This window comes from Mus caroli, unplaced genomic scaffold (genome assembly GCF_978045245.1).
Source record: "Mus caroli unplaced genomic scaffold, Mus_caroli_1 scaffold_1, whole genome shotgun sequence".
Classification (NCBI taxonomy): Eukaryota; Metazoa; Chordata; class Mammalia; order Rodentia; family Muridae; genus Mus; species Mus caroli.
Window position 1 is genome coordinate 81,224,249 of NW_028227256.1, and position 13,991 is coordinate 81,238,239.

At 41.1% G+C, this 13,991-nt stretch overlaps 1 protein-coding gene and 1 pseudogene across 3 annotated transcripts in view; one reads left to right on the top strand and one right to left on the bottom strand.

Moving 5' to 3' along the window:
* Pid1 (phosphotyrosine interaction domain containing 1) overlaps positions 1-13,991 on the bottom strand; it is a 298,268-nt gene that overhangs the window by 115,676 nt on the left and 168,601 nt on the right. For all 3 annotated transcript variants that reach the window (XM_029477050.2, XM_021159725.3, XM_029476816.2), the window contains exon 2: positions 2,097-2,243. In XM_029477050.2, coding sequence (XP_029332910.1) covers positions 2,097-2,231 — 135 coding nt within the window. In that variant the 5' untranslated portion in view covers positions 2,232-2,243. The remainder of the gene's footprint in view (positions 1-2,096; positions 2,244-13,991) is intronic.
* Positions 4,661-5,208, top strand: LOC110292429 (peptidyl-tRNA hydrolase 2, mitochondrial pseudogene; annotated as a pseudogene).

Sequence of the window (13,991 nt, forward strand, 5' to 3'; positions counted from 1 at the left end):
TTAGTCTGCTTTGTTTTGTTTTGTTTTGTTTTGTTTTGTTTTGTTTTGTTTTGTTTTTGAGACAGGGTCTCACTATGTACTTCTGGGTGTCCTAGAACTCACGATGCAAACCAGGCTGGCACTGTAAAAGCATGGGCCATGACTTTTCACTCTGTAATTTTTTTTTAATTTTTAAACATAATCTGCATGTTTCATCAAGCTAAGTCATCCTCCTTACACTGGTCCCTACTTTATCTCACTTCAGGATACCATCTTCTCTAATAGTGACTGAATTCAAAATGGCATGAGTACATCTGCTAAAGGATGTACGTAAGCTTTGATTTCCAGTCACTTTCCCAAATGTCATCAGTATTTCTCTAGCACCTTGGTTCTTTACCAGAATAGTTACACATGGTAGACCCAAGACCACTTCACACAGTCTCTCCATCCAGTCAACTATACTCAGATGGTGGACCCAAGGCCACATCATAATTCTCTCCCAACAGTCATCTATTCCCTTTTACAAATGGAATCTCAACTTACTTGCTTATATCCTCATTATAATTAGAGAAAAATCTAAACTCCTATAAACCTAAACTCCTTGGTATGACCATCAGACTCTGCTTAGCCTGAGTCCACCATTCAAACCTTCCTCAACCTTCCACGCACACTGGCCCATCTCTTTCCCTTCAAAGGCACAGCAAGCATACATGGACATCAGAGACCCAACATTCCTAGTTTTCTCTGTCAGAAGGTGCTTCCAGAAGGGCTTTACAAATTGGCTCTCACCAGCTAATGGCTGCGTACATGTGTTTTCTTCTCCTTTGACTCACAACTAGCAGTTAAAAATCCCACAAAGATGTTGTGGGTCTTGTCCACACTCTGCCCCAGAGCCTGGCAGATGCTGAGCATGCAGTAACTATGTGTGGAATGAATGGGTGTGTGAGAGGGTTTGTGCAGATTACTGTCACCCCAGATGGCTGCAGGTTCCAACCTGACCACAGCTATGTAAGACCTGCTTCCCCAACAAGAAATAAGGACAGGGGTGGCTCTTAAAGGTTTTCAAAAAAAGATCATAAGCAAATGTGCATTTTCCTTACCCCTCATTATATGTTCTCCACTCTAAACAAGCTCCTGATGGCGAACCCATATAAAGCAGGTTTTCTTCATTATCTCTAAACTTATTTCTATATTCACTAATGCAACCAAAAAATACAAAATAAAAAAAGGATGTGAGGAAAAAAATCCAAAAGCTTACCAAATTTGAACATTTTGTCTCTAGTTTTGTTTCCATGTCAGCATTATAGTTGGCATGAATGAAAAAAGATGATTTTGGTTTTGTTTGCTTGTTTGTTTGGTTGGGTTTTTTTGGGGGGTGGTTTTTACAGATACAAGAATATTAGTATAAGTTTTGAGGGAAAAAATAACCCACAAAGGGACTTGGAAGGTTCAAGTATTGGAGAAGTATTTTGGTTTGGTTTCATTTGGGGTTGGGAATTTTCATTCTTTAAGACATGTTTTATTCAGATTGCAAATACAAAAGGGGGAGCCACCAGGAGAGATAAAACTCCCTCTGGAGAAAGGAGAGATGGCTTAACACTTAAGAGCTCTTGCTGCATTTGCAGAAGACTGGATTTTCGATGCTAGCACACACATCCAGCAGCTCATAACTGCCTGAAACGGCAGCTTTATGGGATCTATGGATGCTGTCTTACAGACTCCATGAGCATCTGCATGTATATACATACACACACACACATACACAAACACACATGCACACACACATGCATGCACATGTAAACTAAATCTTCAAAAAGAAAATTTCTCTCTGAAATTCAAAGTTCCATATAGCCACTCAAAAAACAGTAAGAACGCTATTTTATTCACACATACTAAAACTCGCATTGTTGGTGAATGTCCTCCAAATGATGAAAAATAATCTATTACTGGGAGAAAAAAATTAGGATGTGAGTTCAAACTAACATCACTCCATAAGTCTGTTAGTCATGTGATATTTGTACTCTTAAAACAGGAGTACCACTGAAGAACAAGACCATTATGTCAGACATGCTTTTGTCTGGCCTACCAAGAGAAGTTGAAGGACTCCTGTACTGTACCTTGCAGCCACTATGAGTCCTTGCCTTCATCAGGGGTGTGGTGGTGCATAGCTCAATGGCTTCCGGCTCATGGAAGAGGACTGCTGGTATAGGTTCCTTTTTCAGTGTTAGGACATTCAACTTAGACTTCAGCATGGTCTGGAAGTGCTAAAGACAGAGAAATCAAACAAAAGAGTTAAATCACCGGGAGGTGCACCTTGATTCAACTGCACATCAAACCCAGTAGCAAATGCTTTGTCTTAATAATTCTGTTGTAGTAAGTGAGGCTGAGAAATATTATTCAATGGCGTGGACAACATCCTATGAATACCGGACTAACATGAAGCTATGGGGAACAGTCAGTCCCCAGCAGAGGCATAAAGATACAAGTTCACGGGGAGCACCGTTTCACCCAAGACTTTATCATCTGAGAAGCTTTTCCAAGGTGTCATGTGTATAGACTCTTAGAGACATGATCAGTGTAGATTCGGCATCACCAGGAAGGATATCAGGAAAGGATAATAAGCAGGCTCAATGGCAGAAAGCCCATAAGACTTCTGCTCCCCGCCTTGCCCAGCTACCTCCAGAACTAGCTATAGGATCTTGAGAAATCTTCTACTTAGTAGGCTATTTTTCTCCATTGTCCCTAACCAAAATTTTAAGGACATATCTTTTGTAATAGGCAGCCCAATGCATCGGTTTTGAAAAATGTTCCAAATAAGGTTCGGTTTAAACATTACTATCCGTATGTTCTGGTTTCCCTTCTGTTGCTGTGACAAAATGCTCTGGCCAAAAACAATCTGGGGAGGAGAAAGTTTGTTTCAGCTTACACTTCCAGGTAACATTTTGTCACTGAGGAAAGTCAAGACAGGAACTCAGAACAGGAATCTGGAGGCAATAACCATGAAGGGATGCTGCTGACTGGCTCACTTACAGGCTCGTCTCAAGTTCAGCTACCTAGGGAAGGTATGCCCTAGAGAAGAAAGGTTCTTCCACATCAATCATTAATCATGAGTTGCCAGGCAGTAGTGGTGTATGCCTTTAATCCCAGTACTTGGGAAGCAGAGGCAGGCAGATTTCTGAGTTCAAGGCCAGCCTGGTCTACAGAGTGAGTTCCAGGACAGTCAGGGCTACACAGAGAAACCCTGTATCGAAAAACAAAAACAAAAACAAACAAGCAAACCAATCATGAGTATTTCTCACAGACATGGCCACAGGCCAATATGGTTGAGGTAATTCTTCAATTGGAGTTTCCTCTTCCCAGGTAACTGTAGACCCTGTCAAGTTGGTCATAAAAACTAACCAGGACATAATGCCACCCAGTCTGTGGTTTTATCCTCATTTAGATGATTATAACAGCATCCAAACTATTTTTTTCACTCCAGAATTCTCCTTAGAGAAATCATCACCACACAGAAGCCAAAGGGGTTCTTCTAAACTCCAGCTATGGTAAAGTACCCATGCCTTTACTAAAACTAAAATATGCCAAAACTTTACTATCCTCATCTGTTCATAGAAAAATACAAAACCCTTAATTTAGCTGTCAAAGATATTCATAATTCAGAGGCCTGCTGTCTGTCTGGTTTTATCTCTCGACCTCATGTTTCTGATCATGAATCCAGTCACAGTGGCCTCTTTAGTGTTTGAGAATACACCAAAGACACATGTGACCTGGAACTGCTGAGCATGCTGCTCTGCCCAACATATCTGGAAGTGTGACTCCCTGACTTTCATAAAAGCCTTTGTCACATATGCCTAACTTCATGAGCATGCAACCTGTACAATCACACAGAGCCCCATTCTCAAGGGAGCCACAGCCTCGTGGGACTTCTTGGATTAGTATTATTGTTACAAAATTTTAATATCTGTATCATTGGATATATCTTTTGCAAGTGTGCCTGACATAGTCATTCAGGAGACAGTCACAGCATGGACCTCCTCAATCCTTGCTTTCCACTTGTGTCAGTGATGCCCCATGATGGAGAATTCTGATGGGATCAGATACCTAGAACGCATCAAGAGTCAAGATGAGTATGAGGCAAGAAGTTAAGGCTATGACTGGGGAATTGAGGATACAGATAGCCCAACAAGTCACCCTTAGGACCCAGAATTTTCTTCAGATGCCAAGTCAGCTGTGTTCTAAAAACACAGCTATCAAGGAGGTCTGTCCTAGGCTTCCCTGGGCATCCCTTCCTTGTATGAGACAGCACAGCAACCTACAGTGAAATAATAACACAGAAAGAGAGAGGTGTGGCCACCACAGTTACTGCCCCCTATAATCACTCCCTGCTTATTACCTGGACCAAGGTAAAGCATAATGAGCACATATCTAGAAATAAAATTCAAATGGGCAAGGCAGTGTTGTACGGCACTTTCAGTCTTTGGACAGAAGCAAATCAGTCTCAACTAGAAAGTGCCACCACACAGGCTGTTACTCTATCCCTAGCTTCACACTAAAGGGGGGCATAGCACCACTAAGGTTCATGCCAGTCAACCAAAGCTTCCTGATTTTTCTTCCCTTGGAGCAGTATTAAATGGTAAATAATGGGAAGTGTATTTCTTGTTCTGGAGTGGAGAACTACGAGATGCTCTCCAAGTTCTTGACTATGGAGCATTTGGTTCATCCTGGTACACTCAGCTTGGCTGCTGGAGTTGCTTGTGGTATGTGCCTTGGCTGGGGGGCCTCCGGAGCCACCTTGGGATGTTCCCCCAGAACTCAACAGGTGAGACAAATAGAGACACAGAGACTAGAACTGAAGCAAGCATCTTGGGAGAGAGTAGGGAATACAAAATGATTCTTGTGGTTCGAACTGACTTAAAGATGGGGAAATGGAAGATTGCTGGCCAGTGTTCTCATGCTGCTGTTTCTGCCTACAAGCAGACTCAAAGGAGAAACCCTCAAGTGCTCAAAGAGTAGGAGTACTGTTGCCAGCCCAAAGTGGTGGTCAAAGCTCCAAATGAAGACACCCTCATTCAATTACTCACGCATGAAAAAATCTTGGGACTGACTGTAAGTTTAATCCAAGATGTTGGATGTACTCAGATAGAACCAGGTTCTCAAACTGTCCTGGGAATTGGGCCAGGACGAGTAGAACTAACTGATGAAGTTACTGGCCACCTAAAACTTTACTAGATAAGCTTTTGCTTGATGGTGATTCTGTCCAAAGGCTATGGAGCCTGTCAGTAACAATAAATGCTTAAATCCTTGCCCCACTTTAAAAAAAATTTTTTTAAAAAGTAAATAATGATAAACCACAGAAAGAGATTCAAGAGTCAAGCAGAAAGCTTTATGTGTTTTTCCTGGGCTCTGATTAAGAGACACTGGATTTGCATTTTGCATCAGAGCCTGCATATTATGTAGACAGCTGTGCACACACAGACTCAGTGCCGTCTCTTGCCTCCCCACAGCCTCCGCACACCTTATCGTCTCTACAGAATCCTGTAGTTGCTTTATCATGTGTCTTTCCCAAGAATATAACCACAAACATACAAGCTGCTTAAGTCCATGAAATATCAGAGGATCCTAAAATGCTGCCTTCCTAACCACAAAAATCTGGGGAACATTCTGAAAGGTAGGAAAAAATGAGTGTCCTGAAAGGAAAATGCAAAGCACAAATTTAAAGCAATGATCTCTAAATCAAAGTTAAGAGACTTATCTTCTTGCTACTTCATCTAAGTTTCCTTCCTGGACCTCCTATTATTTTCAATAATAGACATACATAATTCATGTAAGAAGAAACTGCCCCAATCAGCTCTTTAACTACATACAACTCGTGTAAAGGTACAGAGATTTCAACATTCACAGCAGGTCTGAGCCTGTATTTCAGGAGTCCTCAAATGACCACTCTGGTGGGCAGATATATGTGCCAACTTGTCTAGACCACAGTGCCCAGTAGCTGAACATAACATTCACCAGGGTGTTGCTGTGAGGGTGTTTCGCAGACAAGACTGAAGGTTTGAGGTAAGGGAGACTGTCCTGATGATCTAGATGGGATCCATACAATCTACTGAAAGACTCTTAAGGGTTGGGCTTAGGCTCCTCTGATGAGGAAGAATAATTCTAGTGTGGAAGATCACCAAGTCTGGAAGGACAAACCCATTCTTCCTGGCAGCCTGCCCTACAGTCTCAACCTCTGGCTTACCTAGCCAGCTCCCATGACTGCAAAAGCTAATTCCTCAGTGTAGGATCTATATATGCTACTGGCTCTGTGCTCCTCTGTTTTGAAACTTGATGGATATAGCCAGATTTTTAGGAAACTAAATCACCAGCTCTGATAAACTTTTAAATGGAAAAGAGACTCGTCTTTCCATTGCCCAGCATGTTAGACTGGGAGTTGTCTAAAGAGCAGCATGGGGATTGTTGAGCATGAGAAATGGAATCAGATTGATTCTGAGAAACTAGGGTAGAAAGATGAGGAAGAGAAATAGGAGAGAGACTCGGGAGATCGAGTATCACATTGGACCCTGATGCTGCCGATCTCTGGTACAGAGAGACATCATTCAGGAGCACCAAGAAGTCGCTGATCCAGATTCTCATATTCTGACTCCTGACACACCATGGTCTCCTTTTCAGGAGGGCGAGATAGTCACACTACCTACAAGTTTTTGGCACTTCTGCCATTATCATAGGACCAAATCCACAGCTGTAGATTTAGTCACAGCACACAGGTTATTAGAAGTGGCCCATGGGCCTCTTTGCTGACCTGAAAATAATTGTTGAGAGAGTAAAATAAAATTGAAAAAAAAAGTGTTTTTTTTTAAAAGAAAGCTGAGGGCTGGGGAGATGGTTCCATGATTTGTAGCACTTGCAAGTGTTTCATTGTTGATGTATAGCCTGCCATGTTGTTATCATTCTGTCTAAGTTCTGCCCCACAGTTACCTGGCAACAGTCAGGTATGCCCGACTCAATATAAAAGGTGCTGCTTACCCCCTCCTCTCTCTCTTCCTCTCTTGCTCACATGCTTTCTCTTGCTCTTGCTTTCCCTTTCCCCCTCTCTCTCCAAGTGCTCATGGCCAGCCTCTACTTCTCTACTTCTTCTCTTCTCTTTTCTCTTCTCTTCTCTTCTCTTCTCTTCTCTTCTCTTCTCTTCTCTTCTCTTCTCTTCTCTTCTCTTCTCTTCTCTTCTCTTCTCTTCTCTCTCTCTCTCTCTCTCTCTCTCTCTCTCTCTCTTCCCTCCCCTCCCCTCCCCTCCCCCCTCTGCCTTTCTCTGCCTCTACTACCCTCTTAACTCACCTCCCCATGCCCTAAATAAACTCTATTTTATGCTATACCATCATGGGGCTGGTCCCTTAGGGGGAGGAGATGCCTCGGCATGAGCCCACCCAGGCACCTCCTTCCCCCACACCTCACCACAGAACATATCCCCCTCTCTTTATCTTTTTATAAACACATGTACTTGAGTTTCCTGAATCTAAGATGGAGATGCTGTTATGGTGAAACCTCAAAGTATTTACTGGAGAATCTGAACTAGAGAATTTTTTTACACACACACTCGCACGCACATGGACACGGACACAGACACGGACATGGACACGTACATGGACACGGACACACACGGGGCCTCAACCTTGCTCTTCCTCCAGAGAACCCAAGCTCAGTTCCTAGTATGCACTGCACATTATGGCTCACAAACACCTGTGATTCCAGCTCCAGCGATCAGAGGCCTCCATGGTACCTGCACTTGTATGAGCTCACACACATAATTTTTTTTTAATAGTTTAAGGTGAGAAAGACAAAACTAGGAGTAAGAAAAAAGCCACATTCAAATTCCAGCTTCAGTGGGCCATGCTGTGCAACTTCTGTCCCCTTGCTCTGAGCCAGCCAGGCCCAGGTCAGACTGTCACTCACAGATTGATCCATACCATACCTCCTCCTAAGTAACTGTGCTCAGATGATAGTGAGGTCAGTACAACAGGAAAAGAAATACAAGACTACAAGACAAATAACAGGTCGGGATGGGGGGGGGACCTCTTTAGGACTAAAAACTGAAAAGCTACAATAATAAAAGGAAACAGAGAAAATAATTCTTTAAATAGAAATTCTTTCTCCTAATAGTTTTGTCTCCTTTATCTCCTATGGAAAGGTTAAGATGGGGGAGTGGGGATAAAATGTAGATACTTCATACATAAAACGTATGAGCCAGCAATAATTCATCTTTATGACAAATTAACCTTAAATCTAACTCTGACCTTGCTATTCTAAGTGTTAGGTACAGATGTGAGCATGGAGGGCTATTTCTGCTAAGTACACTTGGCTGCTCCCTCCCTTCCTAGGGGAAACTTCACCAACATTTATATCCTAGGCTTTGGAAAAATGCACATGTCATAGGCTGACTGAGTACCACACAGCCATGTCTAAAAGTATTGGTTTTCAGGAACCTCAAGGTCAATTGAATAGGCTCTTCTAGGAGAAGATAGATAGGTGACGTAGCCTTATCCGTCAAGGTCAGTCTTACACTGAAACCTCAAGGAGACCAGAAAAGCTGTGAAAGAAGAGACACACTTTGTCATCCTTCAGCTATTGGGTCCAGATGTGTCTGACACACTTGTATTTATACTGCCTTACACAACAGTGAATTAATACATTCTTTTCCTGCTTTAGTGGGCTTAAGGCAGGTATCTAATCCTTGCAAATAAAACGACCCAGTAGTACAACCTATTTTGTAATCAAATATATATACATATAAATATATATGATATATGCATTTTATGTGTAGAGTTTGTGATTATATATATTTATATATATATATATATATATATATATATATATATATATATACATGAAAATAAATTGCAGTCCCTCACAAAACTGGCATGAGATTGCACTTGTAAATCATAGAAACACAAGCATACTATCTTTTAAAAGAAAGTGAGCCTCATATTTCCTTGAACAGTTAAGGCACCCACTCACAATCTCAAACATTGCTTTACAAACTGGGTTGCAACCCCATAACTGGATGTGGAGTTCACCAAAAATGGCAATATTAAAAAGCTTAAGAATGTGCAATGATGATCAAAACCTCACTGAAAATCAAAGATGTAGCAAAATGTAGGTGTGTCTGACAGCATCCTACCATGTGTAGCATGGCTTCATTGCACCTTGGTCCTAAGCACACAAAATGCACAGTTTGTCCTGAGACTCAGTCTCCTCAAATGCTAGACTCAGACAGGTCAAGATAGGACATTACCAGCCCATTGCCCAGCTAAGCAGGTGCAATGAGGGGAATGCACCTTCCAAGCATGCATTCCAGCAGCAATGTCTAAAGGCAACATAAGTGGAGCAGCACAGCAGAGACTGGAAAGGCTGCTGCCTCTAAACTGAAGCTGCCCAGAGCTACAGAAAGAAAATGTGTCATTCATTCATAAGGGGACGTGAATACGGGAGAAAAATTAGGACACTGCCCTAGACAAATGAGACAAAGCTCAGCTTTCTGCACTTGCTGCTTTCTGTGTGATCCCAAAATAGAGCCTCTAAATCAAACCCCATTATGCGGAGGGGGTAATCACTGTGCCCTGTATAATTTTACAGTTGGCTTTGCTTTCTACTCCTTTTCAGACATTAATCTCTCACAGTTTAGCCGCCAGGGATTTACATATTTTACCAATTCAAATTGCGCATATCTCACCTTTGTATTGATACAGTATCTAAAACATAAAACATTCTCTGGAAGGCAAGTCCTGTCCCACTTTTTTTATTTTTTATTTTTAATGAAATTCTGGGAACTCTATCCTCAAATTAGGACTGGTTCATGGTTTTAATCTCTCACCCCCTTTACTTCTTGACATCAACCCTAGTGGTCAGTTGTAACTTCTGAATTACTAATTCAACAAAGCTCCAATCATGCTTCAAACGCTACTACATATTCTGAAGAGGACCAAGAGGACCAAGTTGGGGAATCAGAGTAGTGGGAAACTTCAGTAGTCAGAGCAATTGCTAATTTGTCCAAGTATAAAGGACCCAGCGAGCCTGGGCACTACAGTCAAAAGCACATGTTAAAAGAAGAAAGCTCACCAAATATGAGAAAAGAATCCGTGGTGATGCGCTTCGGTCACTCTTATAAGATATCCTGCCTATTTTTATATAAAAATGTTTACGGTTTGGATAGATTATAACAAATATTTTGTTCTTGCATTTCACAAAACAGCTTTTTAAATCAACAGCAAATAATCTGTTCATAATCAGGAGTAATTGAGAGTAAATAAAAAATTTACTTAATTAAATTGTACCTTTATTTAAGTATTTTTTATGTAAAGGGTTCTGTCTATTTAATTTGTCCTTTTTGAAAATAAATCCCAACTAGATAATCTTGCTTAATCTAGGAGACAAATACAAAATTGGACCATTTGACTTTAAGAATTAGCTTTTTATTATAGTTTATCAAACTATTGTTTCAAGAAAAGAAAAATCTATAGGATATTAGTATTTATTTTCATGTTACAAATCAGTCATCCACACTGAATGCCTTACTCAAAACAGTACAGGCTTCATTTATAGAGCCTACATCTAAACATCCATAAGTCTTGAAGCCAGCCTGTGTTTCTTAAAGACAGGGCTATTATTAAACTAACTGAAAATAGTTGTGTTCACACGGCCAAATTTATTCACAGTTTGGACTGTAGAAGCATTTTTATTTCTTCAACATAACAGATTCACTCAGGAAAATACATAGGAAGAACACACAAATATCCTGTGTCCAGTCAGCAAGTCAGCAAAAGAGCTCTAGAAAAAAAGGCTTCCCCACTCAGGGTACTGAGGGTTATGTGTGCCTATGTTAAGTATATGAATGTAAATATATATACATATAAACATATACTCACACATGCACACATATGTATATGTATACATGCACATTAATTAAATTATATTTGAATTCCTATACTATAGCTCTCTTATTCACAGCGGAGTAGACATTCCAAGGTTCCCAGTGGACAAATGAAACTACAGGTAAAACTGAATCCTGGGTAAACTGGTTTTCCTTTCCCATACATACCTAGCATGAAGTTAATTGGTAAATTGGCACAGTAAGAGATTAAAAATCACAACTAATACAATAAAAGATATATTATAACAAGATGTTGCGATCATAAGAGATAGACGGATATAGTCTCTCTCAAGGAACTCTACGTTTCTCTTTCGACTATAAGGAAACACTGACAACTTTCCTCTGTGGGTCTGAACTGCCAGCACAATGACTACTGAAATTTGGGACTATGGCTGATAATCCCAGGGTACCACAACATCCCCACAGTGAAGATGAAAAAACCAAGGTGGCTGCAAAATGACTAACGGCCAGGTAGTGCATACAGCATGCGTACATATGACAAAAGGCCAATTCTCATTCCTGCAAACCCTCAGAGTACACCAAGTCTTTTGGAATGAAACACAGTTTGCAAATGTATCTATTGTTTGGTCTATGGTTGACTGTGACAGTTATCATTAATTACCAACCTGACAGGAATTCCCTTGAGCACTGCTTCTCAACCTTTCCTAAAGCTCTGTTTGACCCTTTAATTCAGCTCCTCATGCTATGGTGACCCCCAACTATAAAATTATTTCATTGCTACTTCATAGCTGTAATGTTGCTACTGTTACAAACCATAATGTAAATATCTGTGTTTGCTGATGGTCTTTTGAGGGCCTCAACCCAGAGGTTGAGAACTGCTGACCTAGAGGATAGCTTTCAGGAATAACTAGACCCTGGGCATGTCTGTAAAGGATTCTGTTAATTAGGTTGTGGATAAGTAAAGACCCACCCTAAAAGTGACTGACACCAATGACTCCACCCTAGGTTGAGGTCCTTGGCTGCAGAAGGAGAGGATACCTGGGCACAATCACTCTTCTCTGAGTCCAGACTGAAGAGTCCATGTGACTCCACTTCAAGTTCCTGTTGATATGACAGACTGTATCTTATTAGTTGCTTTGTTCAGGTGTTTTGTCACAGCAACACACATGGTCATTTAGGTGAAAGACTGAGACAACAGAGGATGACACCGGAAAGATAAGAAGAGAGCCTACCATGTGCATGTATGTGGAAGAGCATGTGTGCCACTGCATGTATGGTGTGGTGGTTTGAAAATGTTTGGCCCAGGATGTGGCACTATTAGGAGGTGTGGCCTTGCTGGAGTAGGTATGGCCTTGTTGGAAGAAGTTTGTCACTGTGGGGTTGGGCTTTGAGACCTCCTCCTAGCCACATGGGAGATAGTCTTCTCCTGTTTGCCTCTGAACAAGATGTTGAACTTCCAACTCTTCCTGTATCCTGCCTACCTGGTTGCTGCCATGCTCCCACCTTGATGAGAATGGACTGAACCTCTGAACCTATAAGCCAGCCCCAATTAAATGCCCTTCTAAGAGTTGTATTGGTCATGGCGTCTCTTTACAGCTATGGAAACCCTAAGATATATGGATATTTCAGATCAGTTTTTTTTTAATGGTATGCTTTATTCTTAAGTCATATCTATAACCTCCTAAACTATTTCTATAGGAGTAAAAGTTAGTTTTCTAGTTTTCTAATTGTAAGAAATTCTTCTATGGCTAAGCATGGATTGCAAACTATAATTCAAAAGGCTTATTTGGCCTGCAGGTTTATATGCTATTTGACTCAAAGATTGCATTGTGATTAAAATTTGAAGCTATTCAAAAACTGTAGGATAAATAATTAAAATCTGCTTTCTATTTCTTTTTTAAAAAGCAACAGATCTGCAAAACAATGTTCATTCCCTCAAGGCAATAATTAACTCTTACTGGATGTTTTGCCTCTGCCTCTACTGACCCAGGACTTTCCTCTGTAATTGACCCCAGTCTCCCCTCACCCTCAGGGCAAGATTTCTTTTCCGGAATAAGTACCAGTGGCCTTTTTAATAGTCATTTTATGTCTTCCTCAATTCACTCCTATCTATTACTTGGTTGACCCTTAAAAGCACTTGGATTTGCAAGTTCTGATGTAAAAATGGCAAACACCAGGAACACACAATAAAACTTTCACTCTCTCCTAAAGAAAAGTTTGAGCATAGCTGAATTAAATTGTTGGATTTAAATTATGAAAAGGTAATACAGAGGATCTGAGTGGAAGATACTGAGAAACAATAATACAAACAGACCAATACTGCTGTCCATCCTTCAACTCAGTACACGTGGGCAGGAATACACACTTCAGACCCTCCCCTAACTCATCCTTACTCCTGGTGCTGTATTTATTGTTGGACTGAATAGAATTTAACTAGGTAAGCTCTGTGTTTTTACTTCTGCTTTCAAGTTGCATGGATTGACAGAAATGAGAGCAGTTATAAGTTGTAAGACAACCTTGAACAACTGTGAAACAATCTGTGAGGCACTAGCCATCTGCCAACAAAGGAGTGCATCTATCTCTCAGGGATACAGTACAGCCCAGAGTGACTGATCACACTGCTGACCAGTGTACCTCCTTGCAGACCTCTGGAGGACACAGGTGCAGGAAGGAGGAAAATAGTCAGAGCCCAGCACTCATCAGCCTCCAACACAGGAGACAGAGGTCAGACAAAGAGAAGAAATGCACAGAGATCCTGCCGCAGGGCTTGCTGGGACCCTCGTGAATATTCAGCTGAGAACTGATCAGCATATGCATGAAAGGAAACTAACTCAGGCTGGAAAAGAACTGCTGGAAAGGATTAGAGATCATCCTTTCTGATAGGCACACAGAGCCTGTACAAGCTGCCTATTCATTCCAATTAAGGCAGAAACTCAGGAACCACGGGGCACTGGGTACAACACTCAAGTCCATGGGCAAGACTGCATACCCTGCTGCTCCCTGCAGATCTTCAAAAGGAGATGCCAAAGGATCGACTTGTTTTCAAGTTATTCATGAAATAAACAACAACAGCCAGTACAGTAAAGCAAGCAAAAGAAATTAATAGGTTCCATATTAGAAAAGAAAAAAATAG